The following is a 21,002-nucleotide window of genomic DNA, read 5'->3' on the forward strand; positions in this document are numbered from 1 at the left end:
AAGCACACATTATATAACATGTTAATGATTAAATCATCAATGGCTTGTAAGCTAATTAAATTTCAAAGAACATTCGTTAGATTTTAATAACAACTATGGCATGATTAGTATCGTAAAAAAATTACAAAAAAATATCCGAATACTCATAGTGATTAAAATCACTTAATAAAATATTAATAATGATTTATATCATTAATTAAAATAATACTACATTTATGATTAAATAATAATCACAAAGACCATAAAACTACTTAACAGTAGTTACCAAGCAAAACATCACCCAATTAATTTTAAATACCAATATTAGCATAATGAAATATTTTTCATAAATAATTCATCTCGGTTTAACTAATTTTCACAACGCTATCTCACTAAAACAGAAATATCTCTTAGTAGGATAGGAATTTGAAAATAAAATAGGTACCATCGGAAAGCTAACAAAAAATCCTTAAATTTCAACTCAAGAATGACCCAATTTTGAGTTAAAACAACTAAGTTATGATCGTTTCAATTTCGTGTCACAAAACAGGCAATATAATAGGTTGAGCTCAAGCGCTACTGTGAGCGCGCCCACACCGGATCAAAAGCTAAGCTCCTGACACATGGCGCATTCTAATTCGCTACTACATCAACTCTTGATGGTGGGCGCCGTACCATATCATTTCTCGCGACTGCATTGGTGTATTAATGCGCATGCGCCACACCTTATTGAAGCTTTAAATATCATGAGGATTGATGGTCTAGATCCGCGCGCGCATGGTGTTTCATGTAGCCACGCCGCACTGGATCACAAACCCTTCTTTTGTCGTCGCCGGTAGCCGGAAAACTACGCCGGAAGTTGCAGAATGCATAAAATGGCCGGAAAATACAAACAAAAAATTCTAAAAAAATTTCTAGAAAAATCTATAAAATTCCTAAAAATTATAAAAGCCTTATTTAACCATTTTAAAGTCATAAATGCAATAATTGGTCCCATAAAAATTCTAAAACACCTTAAACTCATTTTAAATTCTATAATTCATCATAAAATAAAAATATAATTAATCACCTAAACTAGCTTGATTCTTGATCATAAAATTGCATAAGCACAGAGGTGAAAACTTTATAAATTCAAAGGGGAAGAGAAGAGCTTGGACTTGCCTTTGATTTTCGTATTTAAATCAATCTGCAAGTTTCCTCTAGCCTCCTCCTCCAAATTTCTTCTCCAAATCCTACGGTCCTCTCTGGTTCTCTCCTTCCTCACTCTCCAGACCAAGGTAAGAATAACATATGTATATATACCAACTCTCTCTCTCTCTCTCTCTCTCTCTTCATAAATACTCATTCTCTCTCTAATAAATTTTATGAAGTCTTTCCCACGAAGTCTTTGAAATAGACCGGCTATATACAACACACTAAAATCCTCCATTCATTAACTATCTGAACAGATATAAGCCATTTTGTCTTCTGCTCTACCAAACCCAACATAAGATAGTCAAAAGCAATTCAAACACTAATTTTTTTGCACTGACAGTACCTAGTGCTACACAATCGAAACTTGCCAAAATCAAACTATTAAATGTAGTTTTTAACTCACCAATAAATACTAACTTAAAGTTTTAAAAAAAACATATAACTTATTTTTAACAGTAAATAATTTAAATGCACATAAATAACTAAATAACATTAAATAATTAAAAGCACAAAATAATAATAATAATAATATATATCTAATTTAATTTAATCTAATTTAATCAAATAAAACTCATTTAATAATTTCATTCAAATTACGGGATATTACATTGGTATTTGTCGTAACTGTAAGGGTTTGTGCATATACAACCGAAACCTATCAATAGTATAACTAAATTAAGACACCAACCATTTTGTAATTAAATGAGTTGTATTTTATAGTGTTACAGGTCAAGGTAATATTTTGCTTTACTATTGCATCCATGTAAATGTGTTCCATAAGGGTTTGCATGGATGTTGTATGGGTGTTGCATTCTCGATTTAGAATGCACATGATCATCCAATTTGGAGTCGATGTGTTTTGTTATATTACATGGGAAGATGTTATCAGTGCTCGAACTTTTAATTTTAATAATAAAAATAATATGTTCACCCTTCATATCATAAGGCCGAATTGGATGGAAAGAAATATAAGAAAAATAAAATAAATAACATGGAAGGATATTATTTATTGTGTTTCGTATAAAATTTTGAAAGGAAAATAAAGGAAATGGAGGAATTTCAAGGATACATTAAAACTTAATGAGTTGATTTTGTTATCTTTCAAAAATAGGATAAAATGAAAGAAAAAGGCTATCATTTTCTTTATTAATACCAAATTTGTCATTTATTTTTATTAAAATGTTTTATTTCCTTTCCTTGCTTCCCCAAAATATGATTACTAATTTACTATTCCGTATCATTTTTTTTGTTAACCAACCAAACACAATAAATAAATGGTTAATACTATTTTCTCATTTCCTTTCTTTTTTTCTCCCTCGCACCTAATGTTATTTATTTCTTTTCCAATATACCAAACACATCATAAATGAATCCTATAAGGTCTGGAAGGAAATTAGAAAAGGAATCGTTAATAAACGATTAAAACTATCCTCTCATTTATTTTCTCTTGCACCTAATGTTCTTTCTTTTCTTTTTTTTTTTTTTTTTTTTTTTTTCTTTTTTTTTTTTCTTTTCAAAAATGGAACCTATATAAGGTTTGGGAAGAAAAGGATGAAATAGGCAATTTAGTCTCTAAATTCAAAAGGTGGAGTTAGGGGTGCATACGATCTAGTTTGGTCCGGTTTTAAGGATTTTTGGAACCAAACCGCTCCCCTATGGTTCCAGAAAATCTAAAACCGAACCATATCATTTGAGTCATGCAACCGAACAATTCGGTTCTGTTTCATGGTTCTAGTTGAAGTTTATTTTCCTATTTTTTCCCCCCTTTTATATATAACAAAAATAACAATAAAAACATTCACATTTCCGAAGCCAAGACTAAAATAGAGAGAGAAAAGAGAGAGGGGAAAGTGGGTGAAATGATCCAAAAGGTAAACCCTAAATATTAAAATAAGGTTGAATCTTCCTGAAACTGAAAATGATGACAAATTCGTGGTTAAAAACTAAGAAACTTGATTCGTTGTCGTTGTTGGTTGTGCATGAGGTGTAAACATGCCACGAGACTCAGAGATCCATGAACTGAAAGTGAGAGAGAATAAAAGAGAGTGTGATAAAGGATGTCATCGACAACAACGATAAAAGAACGATGACGATAATCGAACTTCGAAAGTTGCGTGAAAGAGATTGATCAACAACTGGATCTCGTGGTGGTAAGAACTAAGAAGTGAATGAGGTGGCATTAGCAAGGAAAAAAAAAAAAAAAAAAAGAAGAAGAAGAAGAAGACAGTGGAGGAATGTTAGGACGCACCAAAAAATCAAAACATTGGAAGAAGCAAAAGCAAATAAAAAAAAATATATCAGATAGACAGATAGTGATGAATGTTGGCTCACGTTTGATCGTTGTGCCGAAATTCCTTATAAATTTAAGAATAGTATATAATATAACATACAAATCCATATATATATATATATATATATATATATATATATATAACGGTTTGGATCGGTCCGGTCCTGTAGGACCCTAGTATGAGACCGAACAAAAAATTCACGATTCCATTATTTTAGAGTTGTGATTGGACTGAACTGTTATGAAATCGACTCAAATTGCGCGATTTGACTCGATCTGATTTGATTTTTCGGATTGATGATTTTTTAGCACGCCCTAGGTGGAGGGTTAAAAACACCTACCACTACCCTAATATATATATATATAGTAGTATATATTATATATATATATATATAGGAGTATATATTTTCTATACACTAGTACTATGTGTTTTACAAAAGGGTGAAGTGCAGAAAAACCCCCCTCTACTATCGATATAGTGCATATCAGTCCTTGTATGGTAAAAACCACCCTATACTATCGATTTGGTGCAAATAGGTCCCTGGGTGGTGTAAAATGTCGATAATACCCTCACTTCAGTTGAATAAATTAATGATTATAAATACAGACCATGTAAAATGACTTTTTTGTCCAAATTTGTGTCAAATGGTGTTTGTTTGGCAGAAGGATAAAATAAACCTCAAATTGTATAAAATAAGGATAACCTAAACCTGAATATAATTAAATGTAAAACCAAACATGCCCTTTCATATTTTAAAATATATATATATATATATATATATATATGCACACCATATATCATTAGGGCAAATCTATTTTAGGGCAAATCATTTCAGCCTCCGCCTCTGCCTCCATCGTTATTCTCGTTCTCAACTCTGAACTTGCCCCCCCTCTCTATCTCTCTCTCTCTCTCTCTCTCTATAACTGCAAACTACAAGAATCAGAAGTTCAAAACCCATATATTTTAGTTCATCTATCTGCTGTAAGAATCAAAAGTTTAAAACCCATATCGGCATATCATTTCATATTGTCAAAAAATCAAAACCCATATCTTTCTGTTTCCATCGCTAGCTGTTCCAGTTCTGGTTCGTCGTTCGCAAGCTTCAGCCGTTGTTCCAGTTTGGGTCAATAAGTGACCATTGATTCCGGCGGAAGCCAAGCTGCATTCCGAGCTCCTGTGAACTGATCGACAGCAAGCTTCACGGCATACTTGCCTTCTCCGGTGATAAATCAGTGAACTCATCGACTTGTATTCGACTTAGGTGAACAAAAACGGCGAGCTCTGTTTCAGTTTTATGAGCTCACTATTGCGTTTTTGCAACGGTGGGCCTAGGTAGCGTGGACACATTGCCGAACTGAAGTGGGTTTCGCCGAAAATGAATGCACTGAACTGACATGGGTTTTACAGAAGCTTGGAGCTCACCGGAACTGGCCGGAGTGGAATTCACCGGAACTGGGTATAGTCTTGGTATGAACTACCGATAAACATTACCTTGTTTATTAATCCGTCATCAACTAAGTTACTGCTAATACTCTTGAATAGTTCAAACAGTGCTTCAACTTCACTAACACTGACTGATGAACAAGAAATCACATATAAGTTTTCTTTAGAAATCAAAATGAAACTGAAGTAAATACAGAAAAAAAAAATTGCTTTGGTTTTCACTATTTAGCTTATATAACAGATTAATCTCAGAAGCTTTAGCCAAAACCATAATCAATCCTCCGATGATACTTAACTCAATAAATTTCAATAGCCATCAAATTAAACAAGAATAATAAAATTTCACCACACTGACATAATAATTTTTATATTAAAAAAAAAAAAAAAAATTACAACCTGTCTATGACCCAAGAACTACTGGGTCCTCATGTCCAGGAAATTGTTTTTTTGTTATGGAATGAAAGCAGCCCATTTACTGAAGAATAACAGCTTCTTCGGTGCATTACGAAACTAGCGCCTGATGCCAGGACTTCAACTTCACTACAATTTATCATCAAAACAATCTTACTGTTGGGTCTTCAATGAAATTTTTTGCTTCGACCTCACTGTTGGGTCGAAGCAAAGCCATCCAAATTCAGACACCATCATACAAAATGTACAATTGGTCAGTTTTTAAATTTTCCCCATAGAATTAAAGCAGACATGTAGAGAGAGAGGGGGGGGGGGGGGAATTGGGTTTAGGGGTGGAGGTCCTTAAATGCACAATTGCTGAGGGCCTTTTATGCACAAATGGTGAGGGTGCAAAATGGGAAACAAAAGGATAAAATGGGGTTTTCAATTTTAAAATTGGCTAGAGGAATTAGTTATACATTTTTTTTTTAATTTTGTAGACTTGTATGCACTTTTTTAAAAAGTAGGAACTAGTTTTGCATAAAGCCTGTATAAGAAGTGAGACCTAACAAAGTTGTACGTAACTTGTAATGAAAGGGTCAACCAAATCTAGAAGACTAGCGCAAAGAAGAGCCACCCAATCAATAAAAATTATCGTCGCCCAAAACATTCCCAATACACAATAATTGCACACTACTACATAAAAAGAACATACAACACAAATGATTAACAATAAATAACTCTCAACGGGAAAAGAAAAAAAAAGCAGCTGCCGCCACCACCACCGCCCCACTACCCTATTTCTCTCTCCTCTCTCTCTAGAGCCAGTCGTTCAAAATAAAACCCTAACTCATCATTGAATGGCTTGTTTGAGCGACGACACTTGGTTCTCTCTCCCCGAAATGCTATCGCAACACACAGTTCTCGAACAAGAAGATAATAAAGCCGCGATAATGGCTGGCTCCAAATCGATTTACCGATTGGAGAGGGTGTTCCCGGTTTATGCAATGGGGATTCCCAACCGTAATGATTCGAATTCGGTTGTCAATTCGGGTTCTACCGTTGCTGATTCCATCTGGAATGCTGTCAGAGAAGAGGCTAAGATGGAGGTATGCTCTTCTTCCTATCAGCTAGATATGTGTTTCACACACACAGGCTTAACTGAAATAATTGATTCACATATATGTACACAAAGTGTGAAGGTTATATGGGTTTTACTTATAAAAAAAACTTTTCCGTAATCCACCACTAGCACTTGGGTGTTTTGAAATGGAGGAGTCAAAATACATTGTGGAGGTCAGGTTTTACTTAAAGAATTGATAACCAACCCACCAGCTGTGTTTCTTTGAAAATGGAGACAAGGTACAAAGAACTGGACTTCACTTAGCCATATTATTTTTTTGGTAGTTACTTCACTTAAGTTTAGATGGGTGTTACTTAAAGAACTGATTCCTAACCCACCACATGGGTTGTTTTGATAATGGAGAAAAAGGTCAAAGAACTGGACTTTACTTGGCCATGTGATTATTTTGGTAATTGCTTTACTTAACCATATAGTTTCACAGAGTAAAAGGTTCAAGATTTTTTCTCATGTTTTCTTGGCAATCAAATAGTGGTGGGACTTGTGACTTGAAATGCTACTTGCACTGTGGGGTCGGGGTGAGTAGCCGGGGGTTTACCTGGTAGCTACAAGACCAAAGGGCGGGTGGTTGCTAGGGTTGCACGTCATCCAAATAAATAAATAATAGTGGTGGGAGAAACAAGGTGGTTTTTAATGGAAACCTCTTGTCATCTTTATTAATACTTGACATGAATATATGTATAAAATTGTTTTATAGACTGGATTTCCTGCTTATTAGATGGACAAATGTCGCTAGTTTCTCACAAACATATACTATATGCTGCACAGACAGACGTATGGGCTTTGCCTCCTAGCGGTAAAGACAAAGTGGCAAGAGTACATAGTCTGTTCACAGTTCATAATTGGGAGTGTGTATCCTACTGGCATTTAGCAAGATTTGTATTTCTATTCAGGGAAATTAAGCGCTTATGAACTATGCAGGTTAGTACTTATAAAAAAGAAAAAGAAAAAAGAATTATGCAGGTTGGTAATGAATGAGTGGGGAAATTTAGGAGTAGCGCCTATTAGTGATAAAATTAAAGAAAGTATACTTGGGTGTTATGGTCACATAAGTCGTAGATCCGGTTGAAGAAGCACCGGTTGGACGAGTTAGAGTTGTTTTCCTAGACGGAAATGACAAAGTGGTTGATCAAAACTTACATGAAATGAGGTAATTAAAAATGATCTTAAAAAATTAAATATTCGAGGAGACATGGTGTATACTAGGAAAGATTGGAAAAAGAGAATTCACGTGATTCATATGGGATGAAGGCAAGGATAATGATGGAATTTGGTATAATACACAACCTATTGGGATGAGGGGCATAATATAACGTCATTTAGGTAGGTTTGTATAGTTTTCTTTATAACTCTTACCGGAATTTTTCACCACTGGCGCAATGTTTTATACATACTTTTAGGAAGATGAAGGTAGTGGAAGCAGGTCAACTTATTGTCCATCATGAAACTTCTGGAAATTAGGAATATCTAAAAGAGGATCTTTTCTGGTCAAGAAATTATTTGTTAACGTGAGTTCTGATACAGTGGCTGCTGCAATGAAATATTTCAGGCAGAGAAGGAGCCAATTTTAAGCAGCTTCTTGTATGCCAGTATTTTGTGTCATGATTGTTTAGAGCGGGCATTGGGCTTTGTTCTTGCCAATCGACTCCAAAATCTGACACTCTTGGCAACACAATTAATGGATATATTCTGTGATGTAATGATGCATGATCTAGGGATTCAACGTTCAATTCGCCTGGATGTACAGGTAATTTTGTTGGCTGCATTCATGGTAGTCTATTATTTTTTATTTTAGGAAAATGATTTTAATGGTTAAAAATCTTCTTTCACAGGCATTTTAAGACAGGGATCCTTCTTGCTTGTCATATTGCTCGGCTCTTTTATACCTTAAGGTACTTGTTCTTTATTGTAATTAATTTTTTTCCTTATAAATAACTTTTTGAAATGTAATGTAGAATCCTCTTTGATTACTTATTTGTTTGTGTCATTTTATTGGTTGTGTTAATGGCAGTGTTCCAATGTCAAAATTGGTTAACCAGTCATTTTCTCTCTCTAAACACAACAAATACACAAATATTTAATTCATACAGTTTCAGCATTCATTTGCATAGAACGTTATTCTTTTCTTTTCTTTTCTTTCTTCTTCTTTTTTTATTTTTATTTTTATTTTTTATTTTTACAAAAAAAATGAAGAACGATATTTCTTCTTGTTCATACTTTCATAAGGTATATGTTAATTGGTGGTGGTTGTTTGATTTACCCTTAAGACTAGCAAAGTTCTTTTGTTTTTGTTTATTTAGACTTGAAACATTGAAGGCATCTAGTAGTAACGGATTAATGGCTTTTGTAGGGTTACCATTCTATTCAAACATATCGCATAGCACATGCTTTGTGGAACCAAGGACGCAAAGTGTTGGCCTTGGCACTACAAAGTCGAATTAGTGAGGTAGTTTTTGACCTTTATAATATTCGATATACATTAGTGCAACTCGGTGACTGGTGCCTTCTCAATTACTTCATCTAATGCAGCTACCTTTGAATTATCTAGGTTTTTGGAGTTGACATACATCCGGGTATATTACACTTCCTTTCTTCTTCATACTCTTTGGGTTTGTAATCCTGTCATTGAGATTTGTTAGAAATAAAATGCCATTCTTTTCATATTAAAGATTGTCAACATGGTGGAAACTTATGTTAGAAACAGCTCAAACAAACTTTTAAATTTTTTAGATGACATATTTTTGTGATTTTAAACAGAACTATGTTGATGAAGTCAGTACAAAGAAATGGAAAAGGTATTTGGGCATACTTTCAAAATATTTAGGACTTGTGTCCGCGTGTCCGCGTACAATAATGCTACCATAGACTAAAACTTTGTTTTTTTTTTTTTTGTTTTCCCTCTATTTAAGTTTTTGTATCATGTAAAATATTGAAAATCTTCTAGCCAATATATCATTCTTGATTTTATTTATTTACTCTATATTTTTAACATATTTGTTGTTTTAATGCAGCTGCAAGAATTGGAGAGGGAATACTATTAGATCATGGGACAGGTGTAGTTATTGGTGAAACAGCTGTTATAGGAAATAGAGTTTCTCTAATGCAGGTAAGCCAAATCTTCCTTTATTTTGCCATTATTTGATGGATGATTGACAGATTGGTAAATTGATATAAAATCATTCACTTAATGTATTCATATTCATTAAAATGCATTTTTAAACCTGGAAGACAAGAAAAAAACAATTACATTCAACTATTTCTTTAACAAGAGTCTTAAAGATGAATATCATGTGCATTTGCACAGAGTTGATAACTGGACCATTTAGATGAAAACCAGATCATTGTTTGATGAAGCTATAATTGTGGAGATTTTCACATTTAAGCATGGGTGAAGGTTTTTCAAGTTTGCAATTTTGTGCTAGGTCATAAACATTGTCCTAGGTAGAGCAGTGGTAAAACAGGATTTGTGAATTTGACTCGGGTCATTGACGTGCTGTTATGGACCTTGTTTTGTACTTGTATCATCTTCGTATTCTTTTTGTTGATTTACCTCTCTCTCTCTCTCAATTCTTCTTGTTTTTCTCCAAACGGTGCATTTGTTTAACTCCATGTCCTTCCTTTCAATTGAAAACATGAATTTGTGTAAATGTATGTATAAACTATAACCTCAAATTGAAATTGAAATTATATCATATCTTCATTGAACATGTTTTCTGATATTTTTTTTCCTGAAAGTTAACATGTTTTATAATATTGCAATTCGGTAATGTCAGATAACAGATTGAATATCTATAAGATGATTCTCTTTTAGAATAATTTTGATCATCACAAAAATGTTTGGCAGGGTGTAACTTTAAGGGGAACTGGAAAAGAAATTGGTGATCGTCATCCAAAAGTAGGTCAAGGTGCATTGATTGGAGCTAGTGCTACTATACTTGGGAATATAAAAATAGGTGAAGGAGCAATGATAGCTGCTGGTTCCCTTGTGTTAAAGAATATTCCTCCACACAGGTAGAACATGATGTATTCAGCTTATCAATGAAAAATGCTTTTGCTATCTGAGATCAGTAAGAAATTAGTTTTCATATTGATAATATTTTTATTTTACCTTTTATTATTTGAAGCATGGTGGCAGGGATACCAGCAAAGGTGATTGGATATGTAAATGAGCAAGATCCATCTCTAACAATGAAGCATGGTATGCGTATATACATAATGATCCCATCCCTCTTTAGAGTTGTGATTCCTTGTTCCCTTAGGTTGAAAAGTAGGAGACTATGTTCGTGCAGTGGGGAAAAGGCACTTCTTTTTGGATGATGGCTATATTATCATGAATAATTAAAAGCCCATGCCTTTTCACTTCTTTGGGACAAATACGTTATTTTCTAAATCTAGAGAGTCGATCAGCTAGAAGCGGTGGGAGTAATGCCAAAGAGACATGAATGGATCCTTTATCTAAGGATTACATTGGCTATATTAAAATATGGCTGAACAATAAAAATAAAGGATTTGCTAGCTATTTTTAAATTCTAATTAGCTCTTCATCACGGTATTGAAACCCTAAGTAAAATGATGGCATATGTCTAATTATGTTTTACGATAATATGTCAACTGTTGGCAAAGAAGCATTCTTGGTGAACCCGTATGGATTTGGTCTACCAAAAGCATGCATGTTTGACATGCAACTGTTATCACCTAGCTCTTGCAATATTAGAACTCTGTCTAAATGAAAGGTTGATTCGTGTTTCTTCCTTGTCATGTTTTTTATTTGATTATGCAGATGCTAGCAAAGAATTCTTTGAACATGTAGCTGTTACTTCCACGGAGGGGAGATCTACGGGTAAGTTGACTTAAAAGTTATTTGATCCACTTGGATATATGACATTTTCTTGAGAAAAAAATTACTAAAAAAGAAAAAAAAAAAAAGAAAAGAAAAGAAAAAGAAATTACTTAGTAGTGGTCCTGCCTACACAAGGTGCTAGGATGGAAAGATCGGAGACATCCTTAATATTTTCCTAACCAGAAAATCTCTAGATGTTACAAAATCAGCTCAGTTTGATTTTCGCTTGTCATCCCTTTTTCTCCTACGGGTAAGTTGACTTAAAAGTTATTTGATCCACTTGGATATATAACATTTTCTTGAGAAAAAAATTACTAAAAAAGAAAAAAAAGAAAAGAAAAGAAAAAGAAATTACTTAGTAGTGGTCCTGCCTACACAAGGTGCTAGGATGGAAAGATCGGAGACATCCTTAATATTTTCCTAACCAGAAAATCTCTAGATGTTACAAAATCAGCTCAGTTTGATTTTCACTTGTCATCCCTTTTTTTCCTTAGACTCTACAAATTTTCATGAAGAAAAGCCTTAGTGGTTGTGGCCACCTCGTGGGTGGGTGCGAGGCTACGGGTGCACAATCTCACATCGTCTGGGTGTGGAAGGGGAAAGTGCTATACATGTAGGATTGGTACACTCTTTGAGGCCTTTTGGGGGCAAAACTCAAGAACAAAATCGTGCGGGTTCGGGCCCAAAACGGACAATATCATACCATGTGGTGGAGTGGGTCGTTACAAATGATATCAAATCCTGACCCAGCCGGAAGTGTGGCCAATGAGGACGTTAAGCCCCTTGTGGGTGGGTGCGAGAAGTTGGCAGGCTACGGGGTACACAATCGATCCCACATCGCCTGGGTGTGGAAAGGGAAAGTGCTATATATGTACGATTGGTGCACTGTACCTAGTATGGTATGAGGCCTTTTGGGGTAAAACCTAAAAACAAAACCGTGCGGACTTGGGCCCAAAGCGGATAATATCATACCACGTAGTAGAGTGGGTCGTTTCAGTAGTGGTTTGATACATTCCATATTTGTGTTCTAATTAAAGTTATTATGCAATAAATAATATGAAAATGACTAGAGGGAGAGGCAAGTGATTTTCCAATCACACAAGACTCACATTAGGCTAATTCCCCAACTTTTTGTGTTGGTTGTGAATCATTTAATTAAAATCATTGATTTATGTGAAGGTCCTCAACTCCCAATGATGTTTGTTGACAGCAATAGAGTACCATCTGAAATTTTTTGCAAAGTTTTCAGAGATCTCCCTCCTCATTCTTCTTTTCTCAACTCTTCAAATTTTTTTTCCATCCTCTTCTTTCTTTCTCATCTCATACTCTTTTGTTTCTTATTTCCTCATTATGCTTATCATCTCCTTCTTTCTTGTCCTGCATCAAGTACCTTACTTTTGATTTATTGACATTTTTCATTGGAACTTTATGTCGATTAAAAAGTTCCCTATTAGCTTGCTTGGTAATTAATTTAGGTAGTTTTTCCAAAGATCTGGAATCAGATTTAGGGATGATGATAGGATTGCCCTCAATTTTAGATCCTAGACATTTGATCAAAACTAAAAGAAGAAAAGGTGTCCTACCGTTCCATGAAACTGTCAATAGGCATCATAGAGAGATTTTTTTGGAAGAGATGTAAGGTTTCATGAGAGATTCTTTGTTCTCGATTTAAACAATTACATATATGAGATAAATGTCAGATAAATTTGCTTTTATATGCTGTCTCTAGATGGAATCTTAATTGGTCATGTTATCTCGTTTTTATTGAACCTCCCTTCCTAGCATGTCTGCTGCAATTTTTTTTATTTATGTTCCTATTTATCCTTTTAGTTTCTAATGGATTCTCAAGGCTTAGAGCTTATTTATCTATCTCATGGAGTCGTCGTGTATTATTTCCAGGTGCACTCTGTTTGGAAAAAGACAACGGGAACACCAGAGAGATGAATGGGCATGATCTCCCTTGCTAATGGGTTTCTCCATTCACTGTAATGGACGAAAATGATGTCATATTATCATGTCAAATGCAAAATTGCCAAAGAAAGATAAAATTGCAGTTAGTCGAGATTTCATCGGTCCATTTGATCATTTACAGTCTTTCATTGTAATTTATGCTGAAATGTTGTAGTTCTGGCACCAGTTATGCAAATCTCGCAGAGCATGGTTCCTTCTTGAGCGTGACAAAAATCCTCAGAGAAACAGTTATGTTAAAGCAATATATGAATAAAAACCAGTTGATGGATCCTAGAGTTGACTCCATTGTCTTGATTCTTTAAGTTGAGAGATGTAAATTTTGGAGCTTGGAGCTCACATGTTGATGGTAAAGTAATGTAATGCTAACATATTTGGGATTGTATCTTCTTGAGTTTTAACATTGTCTTCATCTTTGGTATCCCACGTCTCTATATGTGTGAACCCATTGCATTAGTTTCTAATACTTCTATGTTCTTATCTTCAGATTTAGGGTACATGGTTTATGTGTAATGATTCCAACTCGCTCAACCTGAATATCCCATTGGGTGAAGAAGAGGAAAAAAGAAAAACTGAATATCCTGCCAAATCTATTGGCTCAGTTGAGTTGACGGGTTTACGGGTCAACCTAAGCTTAACCTTAGTATAAAACTTAGAAAAAATTATTAGATAGTTCGTGACCGTAAAGTCTAGGTGGATAACAAGTTGCCGTGTAATCAAAAAAAAAAAAATTGAAGAAGGCAACTTGTCACTGAATAGCAAGTTGCCACATTTGGTTATGTGGCAACTCGTTATTGATTGGGACCACATGGTCCGGGATGGGACCATTTAATATTTTTTTAGAAAACCTTTTTGGGAAATTTGAATTAGACTTTTATCCGTTTAAGTTACTTGGCTTGGTGGTTCTACTCGAGTGAAAAGGGACAAGTCCTTAAGGTGCTCTCCACGATCCCACCCTACGGTCTTCCGTTCGATTCTCCCTCCCCCTAACCTCCTATCTACTAACCCTCTAAAAAAAAACAGAGAAGGGTTTTAGGTTAATACATGCCGGGTTTGAGTTGGCTTCATTGATACCCTAGTCCATCCTTACCCTACCCCAGTCAAAGAAAGTCTTACATGATTTTTTTTTCTTCGTGAAAATGAAATATTATACCCATCAAGAGAGCTGCAATCAGAGAATGATACCGCAATATAATCATATATGTGTCATATTTTATATGTCATATATTCTTTATGTGTTTCATATTGTAAATGTGAATTCAGTTTAAAATTCAGATAATGTGAAGAGTGTTCAGTATTGCAAACTTTTCAATACTATTATAGAGGGAGGTTTTCAATAATATTAATTCAAAATTTAATAGGGAGAAAAATGAGGAAGGAGAGAGTAGATTGAGAGGAAACGGAGGAAGGAAAAGAAATAAATAAGAACTCTCCATTCCGCCTTCACAAATTGCGTTGTAAATGAACTTCACAAATTACCAATGACTTTGAACTCGGCTCAGTTAAGATTTGTTTATTAAGCAAATGAGCCAAGGTCAAGCTCGAGCAGTAAATGAGTTGATTTTGAACAATATTGGACTCGTGAACATGATTACGGTTTTATAACCTCGTTTACGTTCATGGTCAAACTAAAATCATATTGAGCAAGAGCTCATTTTTTAAATTTAATTTTATATTATTAAACAAGAGTAGCCCTAATTGAGCCTATAAATGAAGAAGAGAACTCAAGCTCGGCTCAGCTTTACTCAATTCATTTGCAGCCCTATGCACAATTGGGTTTATGTGCTGATGTCTCACAGCCCAGTTGGACAAGAGCCTCCTTGAAAATATATATATATATATATACACACACACAATTGGGTTCACATTTTTAACTTTAATTTTTATTTCATTTTTGGAGTGACAATTAAAAAAAAAAAAATTTGAAGATCAATTACGGTCTCCTTTATTTTATTTTATCAGCACTCTCCTTTTCGCAGTACTGAACTTTAACAATAGATGGGAGTCGTATTATAAATATTGTTTTATATAAAGTTGACAAACATATAATAACCTAAAAAAAAAATTAACATTCCAAAAAACAGCCCCATGCGTGTGGTTTAATCTCTCTCTCTCTCAATGTTTATATGAACAATATACATTTACATAAATATTTTATTTCTTAAGTTCTATTTATTCCATATTTTGTGATGTTTAGCTATTAACAAACTGACTTGATATTGTGGATTTCATCAATCAGCCTTGTTTGGGTGCATGCGTAATTTAGCGTGTTGGATGTTCTTGTTCCTGGCTGTAATACCTTGTCTGGCCTCTTTTTTCCTTATGGTGGTTTTCAGGCAGATGCCGAGAAAAAGCTGGTGGAAAAACTAATCAATCTGGGATACGCTAGGTCAAAATCCAAAGGATGAAAGTAGCTGAAAGCTTAGACTGGTATGCTAAATATGAAAGATACAATTAGTTTGTTTATACTTTATAGTGATTCTGCTGGCACTGTGATACCCACTATAGCCCGGGAAGCTGCAACAAGGAGTTATGGCACCATTGATGGATCATGCTATAGTGTTTTACATTCTGGTACTCCTTTTTCCAATGATCCCGTGCTTTAAAGTCCTGCTCGCGATAAGTACAACTGTTGGTAACAAGGTCTTGTTACATAAACTTTAACTTGTCAATTTTTTTGGGTGTGTGTGTGTCAAAAGTCACTTTCAGAACGCTCGTGGCACCCTGAACATTAGGCATTTGTTTTAAATGCAACTAACTTTGTGCAAACAAAAGAAATCAGCATGATGCACATTAGAACTCACAGTTTTCTAATATATATATATTTTTTATTACTGTATTTATTTACCATTTTGTTTTTTACTTGCTATGATATCATAACTGATACAAAGTATTACTCAGTAAAAAGGAAAATGGGAAACTACTCAATGCTTCTGAACACAGATTAAAAAAAGGACTTTCTAGTCCGTTCTTTAGCTTTCTTCTCTCTGGTGGTTCTATTTACTATGCTGTTTTTGTAGATATATGCATGGATCGGTTGCAACTCAGCCAAATTCGGAAATTTATATGCAGCTCTGCCGGCAAGACCTGTAAGTTGACAATTTCTACATCATGCCGGTCTTCCTATTTTTTCTGCCATTCATTGTTGATTCTTTGGGATAAGATTTTCTATTATTTCAGCAAAAGATTCAATATCTAAAGTTCAATTTTGATAATTTAGAGAGGGAATTATAAATAACTCCATGTGTTGATAATCTTGCCGTACTTGCTTACAAATGTTGAAATCATCTGTCATTGTTATTTTATTAGTCATCATCATCTTATAGTTTAATGGTTATGCACAGAAAAACACAGTTAGTGTTACTTCCATAATTGGGGGAGCTTCTGATAATACAGGATCTGGCATTGCTCGTTGATTAGGTGAATTGTGATATGCATTAATTACTATCACAATATGTTATTTGGGCCCATGGGCTGACATGCAACTGTCCTCACAGTTTTGAAGACTGGTCTAAATGTCATATTGGCTTGCAACATTCCAAAAAACAGCACCATACTTGAGGTTTAATCTATCTCTCTCAATGCGTAAATGAACAATATACATTTACATAAATATTTTTTTTCGTAAGTTCTATTTATTCCATATTTTGTGATGTTTAGCTATTAACAAACTGCCTTGATATTGTGGATTTCATCAATCAGACTTGTTTGGGTGCATGCATAATTTAGCGTGTTGGATGTTCTTGTTCCTGGCTGTAATACATTGTCTGGCCTCTTTTTTCCTTATGGTGGTTTTCAGGCGGATGCCGAGAAAAAGCTGGTGGAAAAACTAATCAATCTGGGATACGCTAGGCCAAAATCCAAAGGATGACCTTAGTAGCTGAAAGCTGAGACTGGTATGCTAAATATGAAAGATACAATTAGTTTGTTTATACTTTATGGTGATTCTGGTGGCACCGTGATACCCACTATAGCCCGGGAAGCTGCAACAAGGAGTTCTGGCACCATTGATGGATCATGCTATAGTGTTTTACATTTTGGTACTCCTTTTTCCAATGATCCTGTGCTTTAAAGTCCTGCTTGCGATAAGTTCAACTGTCGGTAACGAGGTCTTGTTACATAAACTTTTACAAAGTTTAGTCTGTACGTTGGCTACTATATAACTGAACCATTGTAGGATACTGTTGAAGCTCTCTTCCTTCTTACACAGGTCATCAATATACTTGCTCTATATTTAAAGGGTGCAACTGGAATTGTTCGTTTGCTTATGTGCAGTCTTCTTAAGTTGTAGTACTGTGCTTTTTGGAAATGTGCATGTTTTTGGGTTGAAAAGAAAAAGGTCCGTCACCCATTATTAGTCCCACCTATGTGGGTTTCTTATTGGAAGTGTTTCTTTTCTTCTTGGTCATTTTGTGTGTTCCTAGGGTGTAAAGACTTGTCATGGAGAGAGATTCATTGAGGTACCATGTAGCAGCAAATTACAACAATGAACAATCAGCTTGCGGTATGTGTAATTAAAGGCAGAGCGAAAGCCTAAATTATTAAGCGTTTGAATGATTTATCCTCCAGTTATCGTTGTTTGTCTTGAGAATAAGTATTCATTTCCTCCTTTTCGGTGTCAGAGATGTTCATTGTATTATAATTTTCCTGCTTTCGGTGTTGGAGATGTTCCTTGTATGATAAGGTCGAAAGAATAATTAAAAACAAATATAAAGGTTAAAGAAGGCCTTTACTAAACCAGAGATTGAAACAATTAATAAGAACAATGCATTTGCTGATGACTTCACAATTAATAGTGAAACTTCAATAATTGAGTGCATTCACATGTTTTTGAGTGTGTCAGAAAGCTGCCTTAGGTCTCTGCTTCTTTATAAAAGATATGTAGATGCAGTCTAGGAAGCCCAGATACTTCTGTTAGAGTGCCGTGGCGGTATCGGATACTTGGAAACTTTTATAATATGCGGATATGGCTCGGACACGTATTGGATACGGCTAGAAGTATTCTGAATAGTAAATATTTTATTTTCTGGTCAGACACGGTTGAGACACGACATGGATACGGCAATGATACGTTTTGGACACTTTCAGGATGTTGATTTTGTAATTATTTAAAAAAAAAAAATGAAATTTAATACAATCTAAAATATATTGTGTTAATTAGAAGAACAATATAAAATTTAAAAAAACAAAAATAACACTGTGTCCTGACGATCTCAACTTTCAGAATCTGAGTGAGTGAAGGGGAACTCCTGAAATCGGCTAGTGAATTGTTGGGAGAACTTCTAGAGCCAACAGCGTTACATTTACTGAATTCTTTATTAAATTCAGCTCAAGTGAAACAGGAACACAAGTTCCAAATTCTGGACTGGTTGTTCATTGATGAGAGTGATTTAATGATTATCCCTGGAGGTCAGAATGGTAACTATAGGACTACTTCAATCTATCTTTTAATTGTAATGCTATGCATGGAGCAAGAATATTATTGCTTGGTCGGGTTGCTTTATTTCTTAGTTTTTTGAAAAGTGCTGCTGATCTTGAAGAAGATGTAATACTAGGGATCACTAGAAAGCTTAGATGGCTTTTTAATGTTTTAATCGACGAGGAGGTGTATTCTTCCGTCCTTGCTTTGCGAGTTCCTATATTATATGGTTCTAATAAAACCCCGGAATTAGCTTATGAGCCTATGTTTTCTAACATTCTGCATGCACTGAAAACGTAAGTGATTGTAGTCAATTCCAGTCCAGCTTGGGGTGAAATGGAATCCTTTTTGCTCGAAAACTTCTTGCATCCTCACTTCCTTTGCTGGGAGATTGTTATGGAACTTTGGTGCTTTATGGTGCGTCATACTGAAATAGACATGGTGACGATAAACTTTGCTTATTGTTGAGATTTGTGGCGTCTTCAAATTCGGTTCTTGTTCCTGGTAGTGCTCTATGCAAAATTGCAAGATCAATTTGCATGATTCTTTCATGTTGTCCACAACCTACGGCAGATGGAGCTTACAGTTTCATTGTTGGCAGTAGCGGATCCAAGTTGTCATCAATTATGTTTGTAGCCTTGCTTATGTCGAACAAAGAATTGTAACGGAATATTTTGAGTTCGTGGAGAGCTTCAATGATGATTAATCGTTGAGAGTGTGCGATTCTCTAATGCGTTACTGTTATGTACCTTGATGCTGATTATTATGAAGTTTGGGAATATACATTCTAATTATGGTAATTAATTAACACAACAAAAACAAAACAGAACAATTACGCCATTTTTTTCCATACAAAAGGAACAATTTATATTTCTTTCAATATCTAATATCAAACATAACAATCATAAGACATGAATTAACTTACAAACTAGAAAAATAGAAATTATTTGATGGACTTCCTTACAATTGTAGGTTTTTAACTCTTTCCTTTTCCTTGAGGTGTTGGAATGGGAAAAACCAAACTATCCACAATAGAAACTGCCCGTAGCCTAGCGTCAACCTCTGTTTGTCCAAGAGGAGTGCACGTGTTGTTTTTAGGATTATAGATGAATAGTTTTTTGTCATCAAGTATCATCACAATTTTACCTTCCTTGGTAACACACAATAGCTTCAAAGAACTTATATGTCTCTCACGTATCCAGTGTGGGATGACAATTAACTTGGTCCAAGAATGATGCTCACCATATTGCTCCATAGTCCACACCTCAAAATAGTTCATATCACTGGTACTAAAATATAAACTGAGGCATCCCTTCAAAACCATCAAATCAAACATATCTCCATCATTTATACAATTTGGTGATGGCATCTCCATGAACTTGTGATCCACCGTGTCAAAGTAAACAATCACACACCCATATTGCTTCTTAGATTGGTTTGTAACGGGTTTTGCATTGCAAGAAACGAGGAGATGTTCTTTGTAGGAATCACCGAACATAAAAGTTGGTGGATCAGAGGTTCCAACCATGCCCAATCTACCGGGAGAGGGAGGTCCAACTCTAGCAGAGGTCGACGACTCTCTATTATCATTATTATTGATCAAGTCTTTATAAGCAACCATGTGTAACACTCCATTGACAATAACGCCAGAACCACTGCGATAACCCAAATAAGGGAAGTGCTTAGCCTCTGTCCAGGATTGACTTCTGAAACTGTAAACCACAAAATCTCTTGCACGGAAAAACAGCACCTTGTAATCATCCAGGAAAGAATCATAGCAAAATCCACGTGGTGGATAATTGTGATATTTAGGAGGACGTGAGAACCTCTTGTATGCTCCAGTGGATGGATTCCACAGTACACATATGTCGTCCAGAAACAACAGTACTAAACCATTACAAGAACAACTCAATACAGCAGCTTTCCTATACTTCTTAAATGGAAAGCATAGTTTTTGCTGTGAATTATCACTGCAGTCATAGGCTATGGAGTCGAAATTTTTGTGCTTACGTCCGTTGTAGCCCCAGCGGATGATACTTTGACGGTCAAACTTAATTGATTCATTGAGACGTGATCTCGCGAATTGGGGATCGGAAATTGCATCAAGCCATGATTTACTAACGCACCTGAATCGCAACACAGACTTGACGGATAGTCTCAAGAGTATAATGTGTATGATTTCATATGGCGTGTCACCATATGAATTTCTTCGCATTCTTCTTCGTTTTATCATGGCTTCGCTCTTGTCAGCGGCACAAGGATTCACTCGTTTTATCATGGCTTCGCTTTTCTCAGCGGTAGAAGGATTCATGCAGGAAGGGGAAAAGTTGGCTTGAT

General features: G+C 35.1%; 1 protein-coding gene and 2 pseudogenes across 1 annotated transcript; 2 read left to right on the forward strand and 1 right to left on the reverse strand.

Moving 5' to 3' along the window:
• Positions 1-5,962: 5,962 nt before the first annotated feature.
• LOC132266464 (serine acetyltransferase 2-like) lies at positions 5,963-13,667 on the forward strand (annotated as a pseudogene).
• Positions 13,668-15,349: 1,682 nt separating this feature from the next.
• LOC132266466 (uncharacterized) lies at positions 15,350-17,493 on the forward strand (annotated as a pseudogene).
• Positions 17,494-19,641: 2,148 nt separating this feature from the next.
• Positions 19,642-20,976, reverse strand: LOC132316277 (F-box/kelch-repeat protein At3g23880-like). Its single transcript, XM_059814786.1, has one exon. The coding sequence runs from the start codon at positions 20,974-20,976 to the stop codon at positions 19,642-19,644; it is 1,335 nt and encodes a 444-aa protein (XP_059670769.1).
• Between the last annotated feature and the right edge of the window lie 26 nt (positions 20,977-21,002).

The sequence above is a fragment of the Cornus florida genome, unplaced genomic scaffold (assembly GCF_030987335.1).
Source record: "Cornus florida cultivar Cherokee Brave unplaced genomic scaffold, ASM3098733v1 CherokeeBrave_3.0.0_Hap2_Chr07, whole genome shotgun sequence".
NCBI classification, from domain to species: domain Eukaryota; kingdom Viridiplantae; phylum Streptophyta; class Magnoliopsida; order Cornales; family Cornaceae; genus Cornus; species Cornus florida.

Bases quoted from the DNA above. Each gene is read 5' to 3' on its own strand.
- LOC132316277 (XM_059814786.1), bottom strand. From the start codon at position 20,976: ATGAATCCTTCTACCGCTGAGAAAAGCGAAGCCATGATAAAACGAGTG.